Source organism: Melanerpes formicivorus, unplaced genomic scaffold (genome assembly GCF_026170545.1).
Source record: "Melanerpes formicivorus ecotype bairdi unplaced genomic scaffold, bMelFor1.0.p_v2 SCAF_7, whole genome shotgun sequence".
Taxonomy (NCBI): domain Eukaryota; kingdom Metazoa; phylum Chordata; class Aves; order Piciformes; family Picidae; genus Melanerpes; species Melanerpes formicivorus.
The window spans coordinates 16,417,227-16,440,121 of record NW_027142359.1 but is presented as its reverse complement, the minus strand read 5'-3'; the positions used below and the strand labels follow the sequence as shown (position 1 = coordinate 16,440,121).

The 22,895-nt window shown below is 40.2% G+C and overlaps 1 protein-coding gene across 1 annotated transcript in view; it reads right to left on the bottom strand.

Moving 5' to 3' along the window:
- Nucleotides 1–22,895, bottom strand: part of HS2ST1 (heparan sulfate 2-O-sulfotransferase 1) — a 73,588-nt gene that overhangs the window by 10,949 nt on the left and 39,744 nt on the right. The window contains exons 2-3 of the mRNA XM_068141202.1: nt 8,502–8,740; nt 3–88 (exon numbers count right to left, since the gene is read on the bottom strand). Of these exons, the coding sequence (XP_067997303.1) occupies nt 3–88; nt 8,502–8,740 (325 nt within the window). The remainder of the gene's footprint in view (nt 1–2; nt 89–8,501; nt 8,741–22,895) is intronic.

Here is a 22,895-nt window from a genome sequence, read left to right as displayed (position 1 = left end):
ACTTTGCAAAGTCCAAATAAGATATATGTCCATGGTAAAATCCTGGTTTCATTTCCTTCCAAGAAGTCACATTCTTCACAAATCGGACCTGCAAAAGTACATAGCAGAAAGTGTTTCTGTACAGTTGGAACATAGTAAGTTTCTCCACACACGGCGTTTCCTGGTTTGTAAGTAAAATTTCATAATGCATTAGGGAAAAAAGTCCATTTTGAATATTACCAAAGATTTTGTGCCAGCTAACATAGACTTTTCTGCAAGCATACAGATGACTCACTTTAGATCATTGCTATTTAATGATCAAACTAAATCAAAGCAGAATATAGCAATCAGAAGGGCAAGTCAAAGAAAGCTACCACAAAAACATTAGCAAGACAAACATTTACATTTTGTGAGTCGATTTTATTTGCAGTTTGAAAGAAATGCAGAATTCCCTCAGCAAAAAGTAGGAATACCAGTACACTTTTCATGCAATTGTTTGAGCTGTATTTAGTCCCTCAAACAAAAGCATACCAGATTTTCAAGCACGTTCTTAGACCAACTTTGCTGGGATGTAAGAAAGAAATCTGATGGTTCAATTTTCTCCCCCATCCCAAAATGCAATGCATGAGTAATCCAGAAATTTCATAAAAGTGTACAATGTAAATTAGATCTACAGATTACCATTTAGAAGTTACATTAAACCTAACATATCAGTGAAATTCACATGTTAAAACATGAAGTGGCCCTTATACAAGGGCTGATAAAACAGTTACCAGGAAACTTCACTAAAATAGGAATAGCTTTACATTTCAAAGAACAAAATAAGATACATGCCCCAAACCAGAAAGCAGGATCAAATTAAGTGGGACATGCAAATCCTGATATGGCTTGGCTTTACTAAATGAGCAGAATATTTTAACATCAAAGCATTTAACTCTGCAAGTTATTTCAAACGTAGTGAATTGGATAACAAAGAAAAGATGATAAATTTGTACTGCCTGAGCTGTCTGACAATGATATGCCATTTCTGAAGCCAAGAACTACAAGATAGCATTCCCTGCACATCTACAGTATCCTTTCTGTTATAGAGTGACATAGATAACCATGGAGATGCTGAGGCAAGACAAGAGGCAAAAAAGGGAAGTTTGAGAGCTCATGACAACACACTAACATTCTCTAAGGTCTAATGGATTGAGAGTGACCTAAAACATTATACTTTTAAATTTATTATACCAAATCAGTTGAGGATTTTAAGAGGCAAGACCGTCCTGCTGTCAGTTCTTCAAATGTGCAAAACTCACAGTTCAGGATTTAAGAGGCTGATAACATTTACTTTGCTTTTAAATGCTGGATCTTGGTCTCTTGGGTAAAATAAATGTATATTACATTTTAGTAATAGGCAGCATTCCCTTTTTCAATGTACAAGTTACATGGTGTGTGGCATTTCACCATTCAAACCACGTACTGCACATGGAAATGGTGGCCAGTGCAGCTGGAAAGCACTGCACAACATTATACAATGATATCTGATAAACTGCACTACCTTTCTGTCTGCTTTTGTCCACAGCACAAACTGGTAATAGATCTGTGAGACTTTGAATCCAGTTGAACTACCTTTGCTGCTACTGAAGAAAATCACACTTTCACTGACCATACCTTTCAAAGATTAATGACAAGGTATTGTGGGTGGAGAGCCTCAGCTATAAATATTTTTATACCTGGGAAAGCAGTTTCCTAAATGCAGATTGCATATTATCTTCTATTCCCTCACTCCCATACCCCAAAATGTCACAGTTGGTTGATACAACTCTGCAAATATACCAGTTACACTACCTATTATGTGTAGTGCATTTTCAAGCATACTGATTTCAGTTACCTTTTCATGAACAAGCTTTCTGAAATTTAGCACCAGATAGATTTCATTTTCTAACAGACTAGGACTAGACACAGGGAAACATTCAAATGCAAAATCCTAAGGATCATTTGTGGTTTAGATCCCCATGCCCCCACACAGCATCAAACCTTAGATGTTCCAGTAATAAGTTAAAAAACAACCTTTATTGTCTTTATCTTACAGCACTGCCTGGTAAAGAAATAATTTTTATGAACATAGGATGGATGTTCTAGCCTTTTATTAACTTTAACACTAGGCAAGCTAAAATAAAGCCTGCAAGGTTTTATAAGAACTGTGACATTTACATCAACCTTAAGATGGACCAGCACCATACTTTGCCCCTGAGAACTTAAGCTTTTACACCTACAACTAACCTTCAGGCAAATGAATTTCTTCTTTTTTTCTCCCCCAGTTTGCAGCATTCCAAAAAATCAGAATTGTTCCAGGTCACTGACAGCCTAGTAAGTCTGGATTCACACATTTTAGGGCAGAGATGAATATTTCTTTCTGCTTCATACTATTAAATATGATCAATTTTTACCTTTCTTTTCATGGCTTAGCAGATACTGCAGCTTTCAAGAGACCGAGCAAGCTTCTCCATCTGCACCCAACTGAAAAAGTTTGAGGTTACTTTAAAAGTTTGGATAGATGTGAATGGAATTCCTGTGAAGCTGTTTCACCAGGCTTTTACAGCATCAGCTACAAAGTTGCTTCACAGCCCTTAGTAACTGAGAAATCAGCTGAGCTTCACTGAATTAAAAAGCCAGATCAAACAGACTTTGGGGGCGTAAGATGTCCTGAACGGTAAGTTAAATACATTCAGTTTCTAGGATGGTTAAGAGTTTAAATCAAGTCCCAGTGAAACAGAAAGGTAAAAAAAACCAACCAAAACAAACAAAACACACGCCACAAAAAACACAACCTAACCAAAAAACCCCAGCATACTTGGTCTGAGCAAAAAGCCCTAAGAAATCTGTGTGTACAAACAAAAGCCATGTTGTAAGCCGTCATCTCTGTTCACTAACTGCTTCCATCAATCAGTGCTCTCTACAGTCTGAAAACATACACACACACACACACAAAGGCCCAGCCTGGTGTGGCCACTTGAGGATTTTCCATTTGAACTACCTCGCCCCACCCCACCCCCCCCAAAAAAAAGGGCACACCAACCAAACAAAAAAAACCACACAACACACAAAATCCCCAAAAAAAAAACCAACCCACAACTCTCAAGTGACTCTCCATTAAAGGAAATCTCACATTCAGATTTGAAGACCAGGCATGATGGGATGACTAAATCAGAATCTCTGCAGGAAGGCACTTGTAGCTTAGCTATCTGAACTGTCATTCAAGCTAATAACATAGTTAAGCTCTAATCAGAGGGTCAGGAATGCTGCAAACAGGCCAGAAGCACATCTTTGCCTGCATGCCACAAGAAACCACAAGCAAGTTCAAGGCAAGGGCAGCTGAGAAGCAGCTTGTAGGACGGTGAAAAGACAGAGTTCACCAGCTCAGGCACAGGACAGCCAGGACAGCCACCTTGCATGTACAGTTCTTTCTTGGAAGGAAAAAATGCAATTGGCACATGTGCAGCAGTGGGCACGAGTACTCACTACACCATCTAACTCCAAAAGACTAATTCTTAAATTTCCAGGGCCATGATGGTATTTCCATTTCTAACCAGAGTCACTGCAGCCTTTTTCACTTGTTCTGCTTCTGATAGCCAGTGAAGCTTTCATCAGCAGAGGAAAGAAATTCTAAAGTCAATAGATTGTACTAACCCCCAAGAGGCCACTGTTTTAGAATACATAAGGAGAAAGATTATGCATTTTCAGGTTGCTCTTTTGAGAAAAGTGGAGAGAGAAACTGTGGGAGAAAAAAAGAACAAGGAACAGTAAAACAAGCAGCTGAGGGAATTAAATGCTGGATAACTGTACCATGGCTTTTCTATGTTCTCAACAGTACAGAGAATGTGTTCCCATACTCCCCTTCCTAATAACGTATCAAGAACATGCTGCAAGACAGAACAGTAATTTCAGCTTACATGTTTTAGATGACAATTTCACCATACAACAGAAAAAGGTAAGGTTTGTGTGGCTGGTATGCCATCCAACTAGCCATAACACAGGCATGGTTGTATGGACTAAAAGCATCAGCACTGAAACATGCAAGCAATAAATAAAACAACCAAACAACTACTCTGATTTAATGAAAGCAAGAGTTTTTGTTACAGACCAGCAGGTCACAAGGCAACATGGGCAACACAGCACTCAGCTTGCTGCAAAGAAAACATCCAACCTGTGGAAAGAGGAGCAGCTCCCAGGGTCCTGCTGTCTGAGAAACTGCAAAAGAAAGGAGGGCTGCTGGGAAAAGTTTAATCTGAAACTAAAATGGATGTGTTAGGGACTCTTACCAGATTATCTCAGATCAGGTACAGATTATATGTGGAGTGGATTTAAAATAGTGTGAGTTTTGGTGCTTGCTATTTTGCTTTGGGGTGGGTATTTTTTTCCCCCCTCCAGACTGTATTTAAGAAGCAAAGGTTTCATATGTGGGCAGAGAACTTAACATTTGTTACAGATTTGCAGTAGTTTGGAAAAGGAACAAGAGAAGTAATACATAATAGAGAGCTCACTGTTTTACAAATTTGTGTCAGGCCTAAGACAATCTTCACCTTGCTTAGGGAGATTTTCTTCAACAAACAGTATCACTGATAAAACAGTTTTGTCTCCATGATGTGTTAATGGACCTTATTTCTACTGCATATACACCTAACACACTGAAGTGAGCTATTGTGATGAAGGTGGTATGTGAATATTTGATGCAAATCCAAGCCCATAAAGAGAAAACATCATTAGGTTCTACTGAGTGCCCTTGCCATTTCCAGAATTATGTTATGACTTACAACAGCAAGTTGCTATATTGATACACTAAAGACAAATAATTATTTCTATTTCTTTGAACACCTAGACAATATGTAAGGTTTAATTGTCAGCATCTCCCAGTTAGCAGCCACTGAAGAAGAGGAGCATCGATAGTCTAAATAACAATTTACCACCTTGGAAAATAGCATAGTATCAAATGAAAGGAGGACTGCCAGTACTGTAAACATGCCCAGCACTGATGGATTTTAATTTTTCAGTAGGTAATTATTAGAGAGAATATGAGGAGGAGAGCTTCTCTTCGACAAAACTACACCAGTTAAAACCACAAATTTGATTTTATTTAAGTAAATACATTTTTAAAAGTAGAAATCTAAGGCAAGGCTTACTATTAACAAGTCTTATGCCTTTCATACCATCAATGATTAGCTCTCCTATCCTTGAGAACTGACTGGTACAATTCAAAGAGACACCTTGACAGAAAGACAATTTGTAGCTGGAGACACAGCACTAAGTATGACTGACTTGAGCATGATTTTTAATTAAGATACAAGCTTGTTAAATCTTTTGAAGTCACTCTGCTGTTCGTGCACAGGTCTTCAGTACAGAAGTATAGGGATGGCTACCAGATTTAGTAATCCCAGTATTCATTTGTGACAGTTATCACCAACTTGTGATACATTTAAGGATGTTGTTAGATCATGTCAGAGAAAAATTAGAGAGGCAAAGGCCCCATTAGAAGTCAAGCTGGCCACTACTGTGAAAGACAATAAAAAGCATTTTTATAACTGTATTAATGCTAAAAAGAGGGGCAAGAAGAACCTCCACTCTTTATTGGACCTGGAGGGGAACACTGTAACTAAAGTTGAGGAAAAGGCTGAGGTACTAAATGCCTTCTTTGCCTCCATTTTCAACAGTAAGGCAGGAGGACTCCAGGATAACTGGCCTCCTGAACTGGTTGATGGGGTCAGGGAGCAGTGTAGTACCCCTGAAATCCATGAGGAAGTAGAGGGACTTGCTGAGCCACTTGGATACTCACAAGTCCATGGGACCAGATGGGATCCATCCTAGGGTGCTGAGAGAGCTGGCAGATGAGCTGGCCAAGCCACTCTCCATCATTTTCCTCCAGTCCTGGCTCACTGGAGAGGTCCCAGATGACTGGAAGCTGGCCAACGTGATGCCCATCCACAAGAAGGGTCAGATGGAGGAACCTGGAAACTCCAGGCCTGTCAGCCTGACCTCAGTGCCAGGGAAAATTATGGAGCAGATCATCTTGGGGGCAATCACTGCACACCTGAAGGAGGGACAAGGGAACAGGCCCAGCCAACAAGGATTTAGGAAGGGCAGATCCTGCCTCTCCAACCTGATCTCCTTCTATGATCAGGAGACCTGCCTGGTGGATGTTGGGAAGGCTGTGGATGTAGTCTACCTGGACTTCAGCAAGGCCTTTGACACCAGCCCCCACAGCAAACTCCTGGCTAAGCTGTCAGCTCGTGGCTTGGACAGCAGCACTCTGTGCTGGGTTAGGAACTGGCTGAAGAGCTGAGCCCAGAGAGTGGTGGTGAATGGTGCCACATCCAGCTGGCAGCCCTAGTGGCATCCCCCAGGGATCAGTGCTGGGCCCCATCCTGTTCAATATCTTTACTGATGATCTGGACAAGGTGGCCAAGAAGGCCAATGGCATCCTGGCCTGCATCAAGAATAGTGTGGCCAGCAGGAGCAGGGAAGTCATTGTGCCCCTGTACTCTGCAGTGGTTAAGCTGCCGCTTGAGTACTGTGTCCAGTTCTGGGCCCCTCAATTTAAGAAGGGCATTGAGACACTTGACTGTGTCCAGAGGAGGGCAACAAGGCTGGTGAGAGGCCTCAAGCACAAGCACTACAAGGAGAGGCTAAGGGAGCTGGGATTGTTTAGCCTAGAGAAGAGGAGGCTCAGTGGAGACCTTACTGCTCTCTACAACTAGCTGAAAGGAGGTTGTAGACAGGTGGGGGTTGGTCTCTTCTCCCAGGCAACCAGCACCAGAGGACACAGTCTCAACTGATGCCAGGGGAAGTTTAGGATCGAGGTGAGGAGAAAGTTCTTCACAGAAAGATTTATTTGCCTTGGAATGGGCTGCCCAGGGAGGTGGTGGAGTCACTGTCCCTGGAGGTGTTCAAAAGAGGACTGGACGTGGCACTTGAAGCCATGGTTTAGTTAGTCATGAGGTGTTGGGTGATAGGTTGGATTGGATGATCTCTGATGTCTTTTCCAACCTTATTGATTCTATGATTCATATTTAAGAAAAGATTTTGCAACAGCAAAGTCCCAACAGAAACAAAATCCCACTATCACAGAACAGGTTCCTTTTGGGGACTGTGATGAATCTGTGGAACCATTGAAAGCATCACTGAGAATCTAGAAAGTCCCTGGACTGAATGTTTGAGGATGAGAAACCACAAGATGAGATAGCGAGGCCACCTGGGCTAGCTTAACAAATAACCATAGTAATGCTAACACTAACCAGTCAGACTCTTGAGAAAAGTTTATTAATCAATCACATGCAGCCACACTAATGATATACATACAAATATGTGTTGCTTTGCTGGAATAAACGGAGTCTTTTGTCTCTATACTCCGCTTGTCATGAGTGTGTATTTTTGTCGCTTTGGCCGTCACCATATACATATACAGCGACAGGTTCCCAGTCTCACTCAAAGCACACTCTGTATCCCCTGCACTGAGATACCACCTTCAGTCTTTCTCTCACACACAGAACTGAAACTGAAGGGCCTGTTACCATCTGCTTCCCCTTACCCCACTCCAGCATCTGTGCTGAGCTGCAGCCTGTAGGCATGCACTTAAAGGTGCGGGAAGCCTCAGTACTGACATGCTGCAATGCAGAACAGCTCCTGCCTCTGCTGCACATCAGCCTAACATGATCTGCATACAATCAGTAGTACATACCCAAGAGTTTGGAAACATGTTTTACAGACAGGGATGATGACACAGTGATGTTTCACACCTCTGGCCTGGGTTCTCTGCATGTGCATTCATAACAAGCAGAGAAATATTACTTAAGAAAAAGAAAAAAGGCAAACAAAAAGAAAATCTACTCCCTTACCACACCATACTCCAAGAAAAACAGAGCACTGATCATTACTCATCATCTGGTGCAATGGTAGCCAGGACCATTCCTAGCCTAGGGCTAAAATGACTTTGAGAGCTTTAAGTAGATGCAACGTGACCTATCCTTTAGAGTCCAAGTTATTTATAGCCAGTTCTTTCTACCTGTTTTTTATCACCTGTAACACACCTCACCAGACTTAGTACCACAGTGTAACCCTGACAGCATGGCACAGTGCCTGCCCTACAGATTTCCTCACAGAGGAAATCACAGAAGACTGCATTCACTGCAGATGGAGAAAACAGGCAAATAGTATTACACAATCAAAAGACTGACAGCTAACAATACAGTACACTTTAACAGTTTAAACAACAAAGGTCATTTCTGCCCTGTGTCCCTTTTTAGTTTTGTTTTGACTCAAACCAGATACTTACCACCTCCAGCAATCCAGCAAAAACCTAGACCTATTACTTAAGAAATAATATTAGTTCCCTACAGAGAAAGTATAAACACATTAGAATTCATTTATATTGGAAAACCTGACATAAAAGCCAATGCTATCAGAAACGTCAGTTTGCCACCACACGAGTTGTTCCTATACTTTCCCCTTGTTTAATACAGTCATCCCAAATGTGGCAGCATTACCTGGTCTTGCAGAGACATCACGGGGTTATTTTTGGTTGTATTGATATGTAGAACATGGTATCTGTTCTTCGCACAAAGGTCATAGGCAATATTTGTGAAGGACGTGCTGGCAGTCTTAGGTACTCTGTTGTAAATAATCACAACATCATCTTCTTCATCCAGTGTCCCATCTTGCCGGGGGCCATCTACTGTATGACGTTGCTCTATTTCTCGGACTTCATGTCTTGCAATAGCCCTTTCTGTTAGGGATGACAAACACAAAATGTTGACGGCAGTACTACCAGCTCTGAACTACAAAGCATAAAATGCAAATAACCTGGTGCAAAGCTGTTAACTCATCAGCAGTAAGCACTTGCTGTCATATATACTTCTGACATGTCTGAAGCAAAACTTTAGCATCCATACATTTTATAACTAAAAGGTGAGTTAGTCTGACACAACACTAAGACTCTGTCTGGAGAAGAGAAGGCTCCAAGGAGACCTAATTGTAGCCTTCCAGTATCTTAAGGGGGCCTACAAGAAAGCTGGGGAGGGACTTTTTAGGGTGTCAGGTAATGATAGGACTAGGGGGAAGGGGAAAAAAACTAGAAATGGGTAGATTCAGGTTGGATGTTAGGAAGGAGTTTTTCCACTATGAGGGTGGTGAGACACTGGAACAGGTTACCCAGGGAGGTGGTAGAAGCCCCATCCCTGGAGGTTTTTAAGGCCAGGCTGAATGAGGCTCTGAGCAACCTGATCTTGTGTGAGGTGTCCCTGCCCATGGCAGGGGGGTTGGAACTAGATGATCCTTTAGGTCCCTTCCAACCCTGACAATTCTGTGATTCTATGAAAACTGCTTAGGGAACACATACTGTATTCTGTGACACACTAATGCTACTGAAAGACATCATCTCTAAAGAAAAATATCTATGCTGGACTATCAAAATGGTGACAACTCCCAAATATCCCCAAAAATTTCTGTAAAACATCTATTTAAAAATTATAATGGAAAGAGTAATTCAACCATTTGGAGAATACGAATTTTCTGGAAACAGTAGAAACACTAACACTAGATGTAGTTAATTGTGTGGAGCAGAGAGGGGTACTGGATTTCAAATTACACCACTGTTTCATTTCAACTGATACAAGCCTCAAGTGCAAAGTTTTACAATAAATAGGTCTGCAAAAATTCAATCAGATGTATTATTTTAAAGTTTGAGAAGAATAGAAGCAAGAGGTGCTTACAAAATAGTTAACATTAAGGTGAAGAGTGTTCTCCGAGTACGGAAATACATCAAATACATAAAAAAGAAAGGAACATGGAAAATCAGGCTATGAACAAGACATTTTGGCAAGGTGAGTACATTGCAAATAAACTGTTTTCCCTTTCATACAAAGGGCAATATTCTGAGTAATGGAACTCTGCTTCAAGTGCTAAAAGCCTGTTTGGAAAATAAACTCCACAGTATTACAGCATTTTTATTTCTTTTTTTACTGCTGCTGAATGTCAATTATTTTGTGCTGATTCAGACACTGCTTTGTTCTGTTCCAGATAAATACATACTTTAATACAATTTGTAATACAGATGTCAAAGAATCTTTTCTGATTCATTTACTATGATATTTAATAACATATTCAAAGAAACCTGCATTGGCCAACAGTGCAAGCTGAAGTCAGTAACGCAAGAATAATCTGCAGTTCTCTGTATGTTTGTAGATAGGGTATAGCTCTTTCTGGATGACACACTTGCAACAGCAGCAGCTCTTGGCCTTTGCCTCCCTTGCTTCTTGTAACCCAGCTCCTTCTATTCTCTTTCATCACATCTCTTTAATTATAACATAAAATCACTTTTAAAGTAAAATCATTAAGCTGTGAACACCACTAGCCTGTAATTCCACATAAGTTGTCTTCAACCACAAGCTTCCATCTGTCTGAAATACTTCAAAGCTTAAACGCACTCACTCTCTCATATGCTTGTATCTCACACCCCATAACTAAGTTACATCAGTATGAAAATGTTTGTAGAAAATGCTTATTGAGTATATCTCAATTTTCCACATGACATCTGTTGCTCCCCACTACATCAGTCACAGTTTTTGCTCCTTTCTTTCTCATTTGCTACTTCTCCCATCACTGCTGGCAAACATCCAATTGTGGGAAGAGATGAGGCAACAGACTCAGATCTCATCTAAGTGAAGAGGGCTGCAACAAAAAGGGACTGGCAACTCATCCCTTCCTGCCATTAACACATTAGGAGAAGCATTTAGTAGGGGACATAGTTAACCGCATGGCTGACCAAGGCTACATGGATAACAAATACCACCTAGAGAGTCTGAAATTAAACAAATTTAATTAATATTTCCACACCAGAGTAGACATGTATACCAGAGGGAGATGTGCCTGCTGCTGGCAGGGTATAGCCAAGAACACAATTTGCTTTGCCAATTTGAGATTAGGATCCGGTGAACAGGTCATACAAGGAGCAGCTGAAGGAACTGGGATTGTTTAGACTGGAGAAGAGAAGGCTGAAGGGAGACCTTCTCACTCTCCACAACTCCTTTTGGTTAACAAGGATACCATTCAGGGAACCACACTTGAGGAAATCACTGCTAATGCCATATGCAATAGCCACAATTTATTCTAGTTAAAAAGAGTAACTCAGACATTTAGCTCTCTTCTTAGATATTTATCTGAGCAGATCAGAATAACTCATGTAATTAAAAATATCCTTCCTCCTAAGATATTTTAGCTATTTGCATCGTCCCATGAGTGATCTTTTTCCTTTTTTTTTTTTTTAAGCCATTTTCTTGTAGCAGTAAGCTAGGAAACACCACAGCTAGCAACAGGTTTTATTTGCCAATCACATGCTCCCAGAAAATAACATATAATGGGCAAATGAAGTCTCCTCCTTCAGCAGAAGCACTGCTAGCAACATTCAGTCTGTATGTTACCACTTACTATGAAAAAAATCAGAATTATTTGTCTTCAAGATTGCTGCCCTTTCAAGTCAAAGCAGTTTCCAGTAAGTTTAAAAGTTATTAACATGAAAAGTAACACTTGGGGAGAAATGGACAGGTGAAGTTTCATTGCTTAGCTCCATTTTGTTAGGATTTCAATGAATAAAATAACGTGTGAAAATGCATCAGACCCATATACACTTATAAAAATATTTGAAAATCCATCTGAACAATATCCAAGTAATTATAGAAACAAATCACTCTGATCATAAGCAGTTATTTGTCTCCATTCCTTGCACATTCAAACAGATTAATGTCTTAGGTGAAACAAGTTTATTAGCATTTACTTCAAATCCAGGTGTTAACTGCATGCAAAATATTATCCTCTCAAATAAAATAGAGTGGCATGGGTTTTAACAACTTAGAGCTTAACAAAACCAAACATTTCAAATTCCTCATATATTTTCACAAAAGCACAAGAACCTTGTGGGATTTCTTAACATGAAAATCTATTCAGACCAGAAACTCTTCTATCCTCTACAGCTTAACACTTTTGATGTAGGACACATTTCAAGCCTCCCTGGCAGTCAAAGTCAAGTTAAGCAAGTCATCTGGAAGAATAATTCAGATCATACCATGCTACTGCTCCAAACTATGCTCTTTGTACTCTATGTCTATTCTCCTCCATATGTATCTATGTATATTATTTAGGCTCTCTCTTCAATGTGTCTTATGCGCCTGACACTTCCTTGTGAAGCCTCCCACTCAGAAGAGGAAAGACTCAGTCTTAAAATACATTTTAGCACAGCAGCCCTCAAGTGTTGCCCAACAGAAGAAAAAGATGTGGACTCAAACTTCTCTTGCACTGATTTGATGTAAAAGAACTGGACAGCTAGTATTGATAGCACTATTGCTGAGCAAACAGTTGCTGTCTATCTGTGACACTGGATACCACTTCAAACCAATAAGCAGGTTTCTCCCAGCTGGGAACAATATTGAAGCCAGCTGACTTGGTGTCTCAGCTTTCTTTCCACTGTGCTCTCAGGCCAATTAGACAAGCAGCTGGTAGCCTGAGGCACTGAGCAGCTCACAAGCTGTTTCCTTGCCCAAAAGCTGCATTAAACACATGATTTGCCTAAATACTGAACCCAAACAGGACCAAAAACCTACTCACTATTGATTCCATTCTCCTCTGATGAAGAATGAAAACTGAACAGCAGCTTAAAAATGAACTATAATTATGTAGCAAAGTTAATGTCCTGATTCATTTTCATATTATACACACCCAGCACATACACAAAGCCTTCATCCTTCACTGAAATGCAGCATCCTCTGGGAGCTGTTTAGCAGCATCCTACTTATAAACCAGGGCAGTGCTGCTGCATGTGGATAACAGTAGTTTGGGGATGGAGAGGAGGAGAGAAAGAGTCAGCAGCGCTATGACAATTTATGGCCATGAAGGATTTGTGTCATTATACCAAATTAAAACTGCAGGAAAAAATAAGGCTGAATTAAGAAAAAATGCCCAGCATTAAATTTGTTGAGGTATTGCTATTAACATACCAACTCTTTCATAGACCTTTAAGAATAACAACTCTATCCTGCTCTAGTTTTAACTCTTCATTTTAACTCATCACTAACTATTCTGTTTTTTCATTAGCATATGTAAATGCATATTCAGAAGGAAAAAATAGCCCAGGCAGATAAGAATTGTTTTCAAATCCCAAACTTCCAAGTCCAACAAATGCACTTTGGAACCAGTTGAATGCAAAACCAACCCACTAAAAAGCCCAACACAGACCAGCAAGGAGGTACCTCCAGCTAGACACTGAAATCCTTAACTAAATTCTAATGCAGAAGCTGTCTGGAAATAAGTAGTGATGCTGAAAAACCTGTTATAGTTTCATTAGCATGTGATACACATCTTTTAATTTCAAGAAAGATTTTTGCTACAGCATTATTTTGAACACATAAGTAGAAGAATATTGATTAGCCTGCAATATTGTGAAGGGTTTGATATTAAGCTAAAAATACAAAGCACAAAACTATTTACCCAACAATGAAACCACTATCCCACAAATAGGTCCAAACAGGTTTTAACATTAGAGCCTGCAATGCTCATTTCTCTGCAATATTTTTTTTAGTTTATGAACTACAATTATAAGGAAGTCAGTATTTAAAGATTAATTTCTGACCAAGTATTTTCATTTTTTTTTTTGTTTTACTACAGTTAACTCGCAGCCCCATACATTTTTCTTCTAGCATTCTGTTTCAATGGTGGCTGTAGCCAGGAACGGGTTGGTCTCTTCTCCCAGGCAATCAGCACCAGAACAAGGGGACACAGTCTCAAGCTGCACCAGGGGAGGTTTAGACTCGAGGTGAGGAGAAAGTTCTTCACCGAGCAAGTCATTCGTCATTGGAACGGGCTGCCCAGGGAGATGGTTGAGTCATCGACCCTGGAGGCGTTCAAGAGGGGATTGGACGTAGCACTTGGTGCCATGGTCTAGTCATGGGGTCTGTGTTGATAGGTTGGACTCGATGATCCTCGAGGTCCTTTCCAACCTAAGTTATACTGTGATACTGTAATGAACGACTATGTTGTGACCCTTTTTTGATAAAAGACCAGGCATTCCATGCATAAACTTAAAAAGTCAATGCACAACATAAGACAGGAAAGGGCCCATATCTCAAGGAAGAGCAAAACTAAACAAAACCCCAATAGAAGTCACTGATCAGATGAACTCCATTTATAGATCAAAGCTTGGCTACTCCAACAAGCATGGCTACTCCCAGAAAAAGCATGGCTACTCCCAGAAAAAGCACGGCATACAGGACAAGTTTTCATGTAATAACACACAGTAAAAGGAAAAAAGTTTCATTTGACCAAATATGGAATTTCAAATAACTTTTAAATGTTTGAAAATAAAGTTGTGTACCAAAAAACACATCTTCAGCTGTGACTATAGCATCATGACTATGCCTTCTGAATATTGCAAATAATACTAACTACAAAGTTATGCAAAAATGTACAGGAACATTTTAAGCAACATGGTGTAGTACTGAGATTTAAAAATTAGCATACGTCAGACAGCTCCATAAATTAATTAGCACGAGAGCAAACACAACAGACACCATTCATCATCTTTTCCTTGCAATCACTTGCCATTTCAGGTTTCTTTAGGACAAGGAAATTTGAATAACACCTGTAAAGAGAATGATGTCATCACAAAAAGCTTGTGGCTTTTCTGAGCCCCAGAACTGTCAGTAACTTCTGTGAAGCACGACAACTGTGATAACAGCAGTGAAAAATACTTGCAAATCAGGAATCTATTCTCGAAATAATAAACCACATCTGAGTACCTAACAGCACAGCTTGCTTTACTTAGTGCCTTAGTATCATAATGCAGTTCTTCAGTGTTAGCAAGAAAAGTTAATGGAATTGTTTTACACATGGATACAGTTGTCACAAGCATTCCACTATACAAACATGCATGTCACTCCTTGAAGCAAAATCCAATTCAAATAATGAAAGAAAGCAAGACCAGTATAGATGACCTGACTCCATTTAGCAAGGGAGCCTGGAGACTGTTTTGTAAGAGTGTTTTGTTATTTTATATAAGCTTTCTCCAGACATACAGTCATTTACTTTTTCTAAAAGGGTACTGGAAAGCATAAAAGCAAGAAGGATCGGTAAACTTTCCATTAACATCACTGAAAGGCCTATATGTATGGACAATGCTGGCTTACACTAAGTCATCACGACATTTAATTAAACTAATTGGTAAGATATACTGTTATTTCCAACACAATACACTTACACCTCTGATTGCCTTCACACTTCTTGGCTAAAGTAACCTAATCTGGAAACCAAATTATTGCCAGCTGGTCTGGCAGCCAAAAAAAGGAAACCAGCAAACAGTATTGCCTTCTGATCAGAATGGCAACTGATATGGTTAAGGTAGAAGATCTAGATATTTTATTAGCAATTTTATTATTATTTAATTTTATTAGCAATCTTAGGATTGCTAATATCCCAAGAATAAGCTTATGATAACTCTATGTAATACCAACAGATACTGTATTAGTTGCTTAATTAACAATGGCTGTGTAAAGACTAAGCATTTACACTGATCAACATGATTCCTAACCTTAATGTATTTATAGGAGTTTGTGTAAAGCCCTTTGAAACAGGAATGAGTGCATGCTGAATGGGCCCTACTATTGTTGTCATAACAGAATTAACTTAAATTACAATTTAGAAGTACTGACTAGATAAACTCTGGATGTTTTTCTTTTCTTTGTGAAAACCCTTTATCTTACTCTTATACTTTTGATTTGCATATAAAGCAACCAGGGTATATAATTGAACCAAAGTTCTTAAAATGAGTCTGTCTTATTTTTCCACCAAACCTGCAAATTATTAATTGAGAGATGTGGTAGCTGAAGTATCAACACTATTTAAAAAGAAAAAATCACTTTAGTTTTTATTCCAGCCTTAGGCTTGCAGCCTAAATACCTATGAGATGGAGGTGAAAAGGTAACCATAATAAAGATAAATTCTAGTAGCACACAGGTCACTAAAAAGTTATGTTTCAGGAACCTCAAAGGCATTTTAAGTAAATGCAAGTACAAGAAAAACTGTTTTAAAATTAAATGCTAGAACTATAATGGCCATTCAATTAAATAAATTTTTAACAACCTCTGGAAAACTCTTTTTGCTATATCCTACACCTCTTCACACCTGGGATCCCAGGTATGCTTAGGAAAAACTAGGAAAACATATTAGCCCCATTCCTAATAAAATAGCCACCTGCTTTAAAGGTAGAACTTCCCAACTGTTTTATCTAGCTTCCTATCAGCGTGATATGGAGCACCTCGTCCTTGGTAAAAATAGAGACAGTCCAGGACTGGTGAAGTGTGCAGTAAGGTGGTTTTGTACAAAAAACTTCTCACCAGTAGGAGAACCAGCTGCTCATTGAGATTCTCTGGGTGCTAATCCTGATTTAGCATGGATTAAGCTTTTTAATTAAAAAGATTCTTTTCCTACATGCATGAGAAGTATTTTGGTCTTCCCCCAAATTAGCTCTCAACAAGAAGCACTCTTCAATGAAAATGTGACTAGAACAAAAGGGTAAGCAATCCCCTCACTGCATTTTAGGAAGCTGTTGCAAAGAGGTACAAGTAACTCTAGCCCCTTGCTCAGACCTTTGGTACCACAGCAGTAAGAAATACAATAGATTCATATTCATCAATCTCTAATAATGTTTCCTGACTAAAATACTTCATTAACTTACTATTGGCAGAACATTATGCTGGATAATTCAATGTCACTGAAATAAAAGTCAAAAAGGATTCCTAGAGAGCCCCCAGTAAGGCCAGAGGGGAAAGGAGGAAAAAAAAAAAGGGGGGGGGGGGGAGGGGGGGGGCAACCAAGACTCTCTTTTCAGTATTTCTAATTCAGCAAAACATTACTTTTATGAACGTCCCTGGGATGAGAAAGTTAATTTGGCTTTATGTATCATTTTGTTGGCAGTTGATGCAGAGAATGCACCATACGTGAAGAGCTGACTGGTCTTGAAAAAAACAACCCCCAAAACCAACCACCAGAAACACTCACATATTTGGTCAGATCATCTTTTACAGACATTAAGACTTTAAATTGTCAGATTTTATTTTATACAAGTAAGTAATCTGCTTCCAACAATAGTCAATAGCCTAAAATCTAGCATTAACCCATTTCTAATATGGCTGAAACCTGTAGAGCTCTGTAAGGGAATAATCCTTTTGCTGTCATTCAGGCAGAAAGCATTTTTAATTATCAATACCAAGCCACTTTTACAGTATTTTACCTTGATTTTAAGGAACATATTACACGGTCAACACAGATATAAGTAGCAATCTTAAAACTATGTTTTGAAGCAAAGATTTGTTGAAACTGCATGACCCCATGTTCCCAAAGAGAGGTGTGTGACACTGAGAACTATGCACTCATGACAGATATGCAGGCATTGGTCTTATCTCAGCTGTCCCCAGAGAAGCTGTACAGCTGTACCTTTCTGTCCCAGTATTAAAGCAGCTGGAGTATTCTAACACAAGCTTTTACTCTCTGTTCTTCACATCCCCATACATGAACCCCAAATTTCCTGAGCTGCTTTTGGTTTAAGTCTCCAGTGACCACAAATGGTTTCCATATATCTAATTTAAAATTGCCTTGCCATTCCATTAAGCCACCATCCTCAAACTCCACTAGTCTCAATTACTACTTTTGCATATATGAACAGTAAGGTTGAAAAGTTCACTTTCATGTGAACAAGCTGCAACCACGTAAGGAATATTTTTTTAGTATCTGTCGATAATGCAAATAAAACATGTATGGAAGAACAGCCAAGCTATCCTTTTGGCTACATGAAGTGGAAGCTAGTTCAGAGTGTTAAATCACAAAGATATTTTTACCCAAGCCATTACTCTGGGGTGGGTTAGGACTATAATAAACTTCTGTGGGAGTATATACCAATTGATACATTATTTTGTAAGAAATAGCTTATTTATCCAGGATACTTCAACGCAAAAAACCACAACTGGTGAGTTCTGTTTCCAAGGAGATGACATATTACCTTCTAGAAACGTGTCACACACTAAAGATTTTCTTCACATAGAGTGAGCAGAGGAAAAAATGAAAAAGACTTCTTTGTCATGACACAGACTTTCTGGAAACATTCTTACATAAGGAATAGAGTAAAATAAATAAAATAAAGTAAAATCTTTGACCCAGGACTCTCAACAAATCAGCTGCAGTGGTTATAGAGAGAACTACTCATGTATCAACGTATCTTTAAAAAACATATCACGGTAGGAACAGTTCAGAGACAAGTTTGGGCAGAAAAGATGTAGGAAAAGCCAAGAGGCAGTAGTCCTTCATAGTAGGACGTGATTCAAGGGAAGCTCCAGGATTATCACGTAACAATGGCTGCACATTACCAGCCTTCATCTCCTCAGCTACCACACCAGGTCCAGCCCATCAGCAAAATGCATCACATGGAGTTTTAAGGTTATCCTCATCTCCTCATGCCCTTTTCTCTTCACTGGACTTTTTATAAAATAAGCAACATGATCATCCTTTCTGAAAATGCAATACAAAGGAACCAAGCAGCTCCCACACAAGAAGTTCAGTAAATTGGTACTTAGAAATAAATAACAGACAAACTTATACTGTTTGGTAACAAATAATTCAGCAGTACAGTATGCCCATTACAGAAAAACATCTGCATACCAGTCTCCTTCAATTACATTCTTATGCCTTCTTCTTTTTTTGCCACATTTTCTTCCTCTGATCCTTTGAGATAGCTATAGCCTCTCCTTGTAACACTCCTGGCACCCTGCTAATAACCATGTACTTCTGCTCACGATTTCCCATGAATCATTTACACTTATAACAGCCTCTTAGGATACATCAAGGATCACATTTCTACTGTCTCCTTGGAAGGCAAGTGTTAATACACTTCTCCCAAATCCTGACATCTACAAACACGTTCTAAAGGCATACACAAAAACCACATTGCTACTACACATTTTTCAAGTGCAAAGTCACTTGGTTTTTTGATTCAAGCACTTCTGGTTCTGGAGGGGTATTTTTGGCAACAGACAATTTATCTTTCAAAAGAAAGAAATAGGTTGTCTGCATGCAAGTTTTAAACATATACTTCCCTCGCTACTGCAAAATAAATTCTGAAGTTTTATCACTTTTATATTCCCACATAAAAGTAACTTCCCTTTCTGAATAGCCTCCTCAAAGTATTTTCACACCTAGTTCATGCCATAATGTTTTCTTTTCTGGAAGGAGAAGATACCATGGGCTGACAGGATTAAAATCGACTCAAGATAAAAATTCTCACTATGTCTCAAGCATCAACTTATCAATGAGAAAATGGGTCACTTCTCATTTAAAAAAAATAATTGTTATAGATAGGACTTCACATCTCTGCATGCTACTAGCCTATAGCTAACTGAGAACACAAGAGACCCACAAGAAAGATAGAGAGTAGTACTTCAGTACATATGTGTATGTCTGTATTTTTCTGCAAAATTCTGTTAAATTTAGAAGAGGTTATTCTGTCCAAAATGTGAGCAACTTATCCCAATGATAATTTGATTAAAGCAGTAGTCACTTCTTGCAGAGACTACAGAAAAAGCCACCCTCTGCAGTCAATATTACAAGCCTGCAAATTCAATTGGTAGTAGAAATTTCACTTGACTTCACATGTGCCACTTAAAAAAATACCTGAAACTTCAGTATTTTTGCATGCTCCATAAGCCATTTTTAACCTGTTCTTCAGCCAAACTACAATTTCTGCAATAGTATTCTGGCCAAGCCGCTCTCTATCATTTTCCTCCAGTCCTGGCTCACCGGAGAGGTCCCAGATGACTGGAAACTGGCCAATGTGGTCCACATCCATAAGAAGGGTCAGATGGAGGAACCTGGAAACTACAGGCCAGTCAGCCTGACCTCAGTGCCAGGGAAAATGATGGAGCAAATTATCCTGGTGGCAATAACTGCACACCTGAAGGATGGCCAAGGGCTCGGGTCCAGCCAACATGGATTTAGGAGGGGCAGGTCCTGCCTCTCCGACCTGCTTGCCTTCTGTGATCAGGTGACCCGTCTGGTGGACGTGGGGAGGCCTGTGGATGTGGTCTACTTGGACTTCAGCAAGGTCTTTGATACCATCCCCCATAGCAAATTGCTGGCTAAGCTGTCAGCTCGTGGCTTGGACTGCAACACTCTGTGCTGGGTTAGGAACTGGCTGGATGGCCTAGCCCAGAGAGTGGTGGTGAATGGTGCCACATCCAGCTGGCAGCCAGTCACCAGTGGCATCCCCCAGGGATCAGTGCTGGGCCCCATCCTCTTTAATATCTTCATTGATGATCTGGATGAGGGGGTTGAATCAGTCATCAGCAAATTTGCAGATGACACCAAGTTATGAGCAGATGTTGGTCAGTTAGAGGGTGGAAGGGCTCTGCAAAGGGACCTTGACTGACTGGACAGATGGGCAGAGTCCAATGGGATGGCATTTAACAAGTCCAAGTGCCGGGTGCTGCATTTTGGCCACGGCAACCCCATGCAGAGCTACAGGCTGGGGTCAGGCTGGAGAGCTGCCAAGCAGAGAGGGACCTGGGGGTGCTGATCCACAGCCACCTAAACATGAGCCAGCACTGTGCCCAGGTGGCTGAGAGGGCCAACGGCATCCTGGCCTGCATTAGGAATAGTGTGGCCAGCAGGAGCAGGGAAGTCATTGTGCCCCTGTACTCTGCAGTGGTTAAGCTGCCCCTTGAGTACTGTGTCCAGTTCTGAGCCCCTCAGTTTAAGAAGGACATCGAGACACTTGAATGCTTCCAGAGAAGGGCAACAAGGCTGGGGAGAGGCCTTGAGCACAAGCCCTATGAGGAGAGGCTGAGGGAGCTGGGATTGTTTAGCCTGGAGAAGAGGGGGCTCAGGGGTGCCCTCTGCAACTACCTGAAAGGTGGTTGTAGCCAGGAAGGGGTTGGTCTCTTGTCCCAGGCAACCAGCACCAGAACAAGGGGACACAGTCTCAAGCTGCACCAGGGTAAGTTTAGGCTCAAGGTGAGGAGAAAGTTCTTCACTGAGAGAGTCATTAGTCATTGGAATGGGCTGCCAGGGGCGGTGGTGGAGTCACCATCCCTGGAGGTATTCAAGAGGAGATTGGACGTGGCACTTGGTGCCATGGTCTTGAGGTCTGTGGCTACAGGTTGGACTCGATGATCCTTGAGGTCTCTTCCAATCTTGGCAATACTGTGATGCTGTTAAATTAACTTCTACAAACTGTGCATATGTCCAAAGTAAAGTTTATTTCAAAATATATGTTTCTAAACAGCAGGTTTCTGTTGAACAAAAAAAACAAGCTGAGCTGCCACATTTCTGTTCTGCTTTTCTGTCTTCCAACTGCTCAGAGGGGGAAAATAGTTGTTGTAAGTGTGGGGGATTTTTGTTTGGTTTTGTTTTGTGGTGGGTTTGTTGGTTTGGTTTTTTTTTGTAAATCACAGCTCTCAACATCTTTGAAGCAAAGGAGTTTCATGCTGCTTTTCTCCAAGAAAGAAAACATGAGTCTGCATCAGAACACAACAGACGTCTCTCCCGACATCAGAGGAAGGCTGTCGCAAGCCGCTGTGATGTGACTGGCAATGGGGTAATTGACAGAAGTTTAATGGCACTGTCTAGCCCAACAGAGCTGTGGGAGTCAGACTAGCTGTCTCTGCACATCTGTTGTGGATATGAGCAGTTGAGAACAATCCCTGCTTTCATCCCAGATACTAAGTCCTTCAGTATATTCATCAAAAAAGCAGTCGAATCCAATGGTTTTCATTTTACAAAATGAAAGATCCATACTCCCTCATGACTACATGGAGAAATAGTTCCAACTTCTGAACTTCAGATGGATTACTACCTCCCTCCTCCTCTGCAGAGGGTGACCCTGTGTAAAGCATACAGCCGCAGGAAACAAATCATAGGAAATTAGCTTATCTATAGAGAACATTTTTGAATTGACAACAACTAAGCTGCAAACCCCACAAAAAAATCATGTTCATGCCATTAAAACATCTGCAACAAACTGTCATAGTGAAAGGAAATCCAACATGGGTACAAAACACATTTCTTTTTAGGAAGTGAGAGCTCTGTACAATTATTCAGGCTATTATAAAGCTAATCCACAGTAGTGGGAGTACAGCTCTCCCTCTCAGAGGCACTTTCAGACCAATTTGGAAGTTACAGACAGCATCCTGGCTTATTAAACACACAACACAGTTGTCCCTAAGTTAGTCCCAGACTGATAAATATTAAAACTATTAGTTTCATGATGATTTTCATTCAGATTATCATTAACTGTGAAAAATGGAAATTCCCAGACAGTTGGGACGTAAAGGCAACCTGATTGCAAAGTTTATAAAGAACAGCACCAGTAGTTTACCATTTATGATAGAATCAAAAAATAGTTTGGGTTGGAAGGGGCCTTTAAAGGGGGTCTAGTCAAATCCCCATTCAATGATTTGCAGTGAGTTGTACGAAAATCAAGACCGATGGGCTGAAGAGCATGAATAACACAGGGAAGGTATTGGGGGTTTGTTTGATTGGTTTGTTTTCCCAGTACACAGATACACCTGGTTCCATCACCAAGGCTACCTCCCTGGCCATGACAGATGGAAACTTTCATTTTAAAACCTATGCTGACATACACCTTAAAGAGCTGGTGTTTTATTAGTTACACTTAATACTTGGGGAAATCACCCGTGCTGTCAAAATTAAAGTTATAGCTGTTACTGCAAATACTCTTTAATCTAGTCCTCACTAGCTGAGAAACACACCACAGCGATCACAAAAGTTAGCTAAGAAACATTTCAGCAACAGTTCTGTTTCCACTGCCTACTTTGTCTTCCCCTCTGAATCTA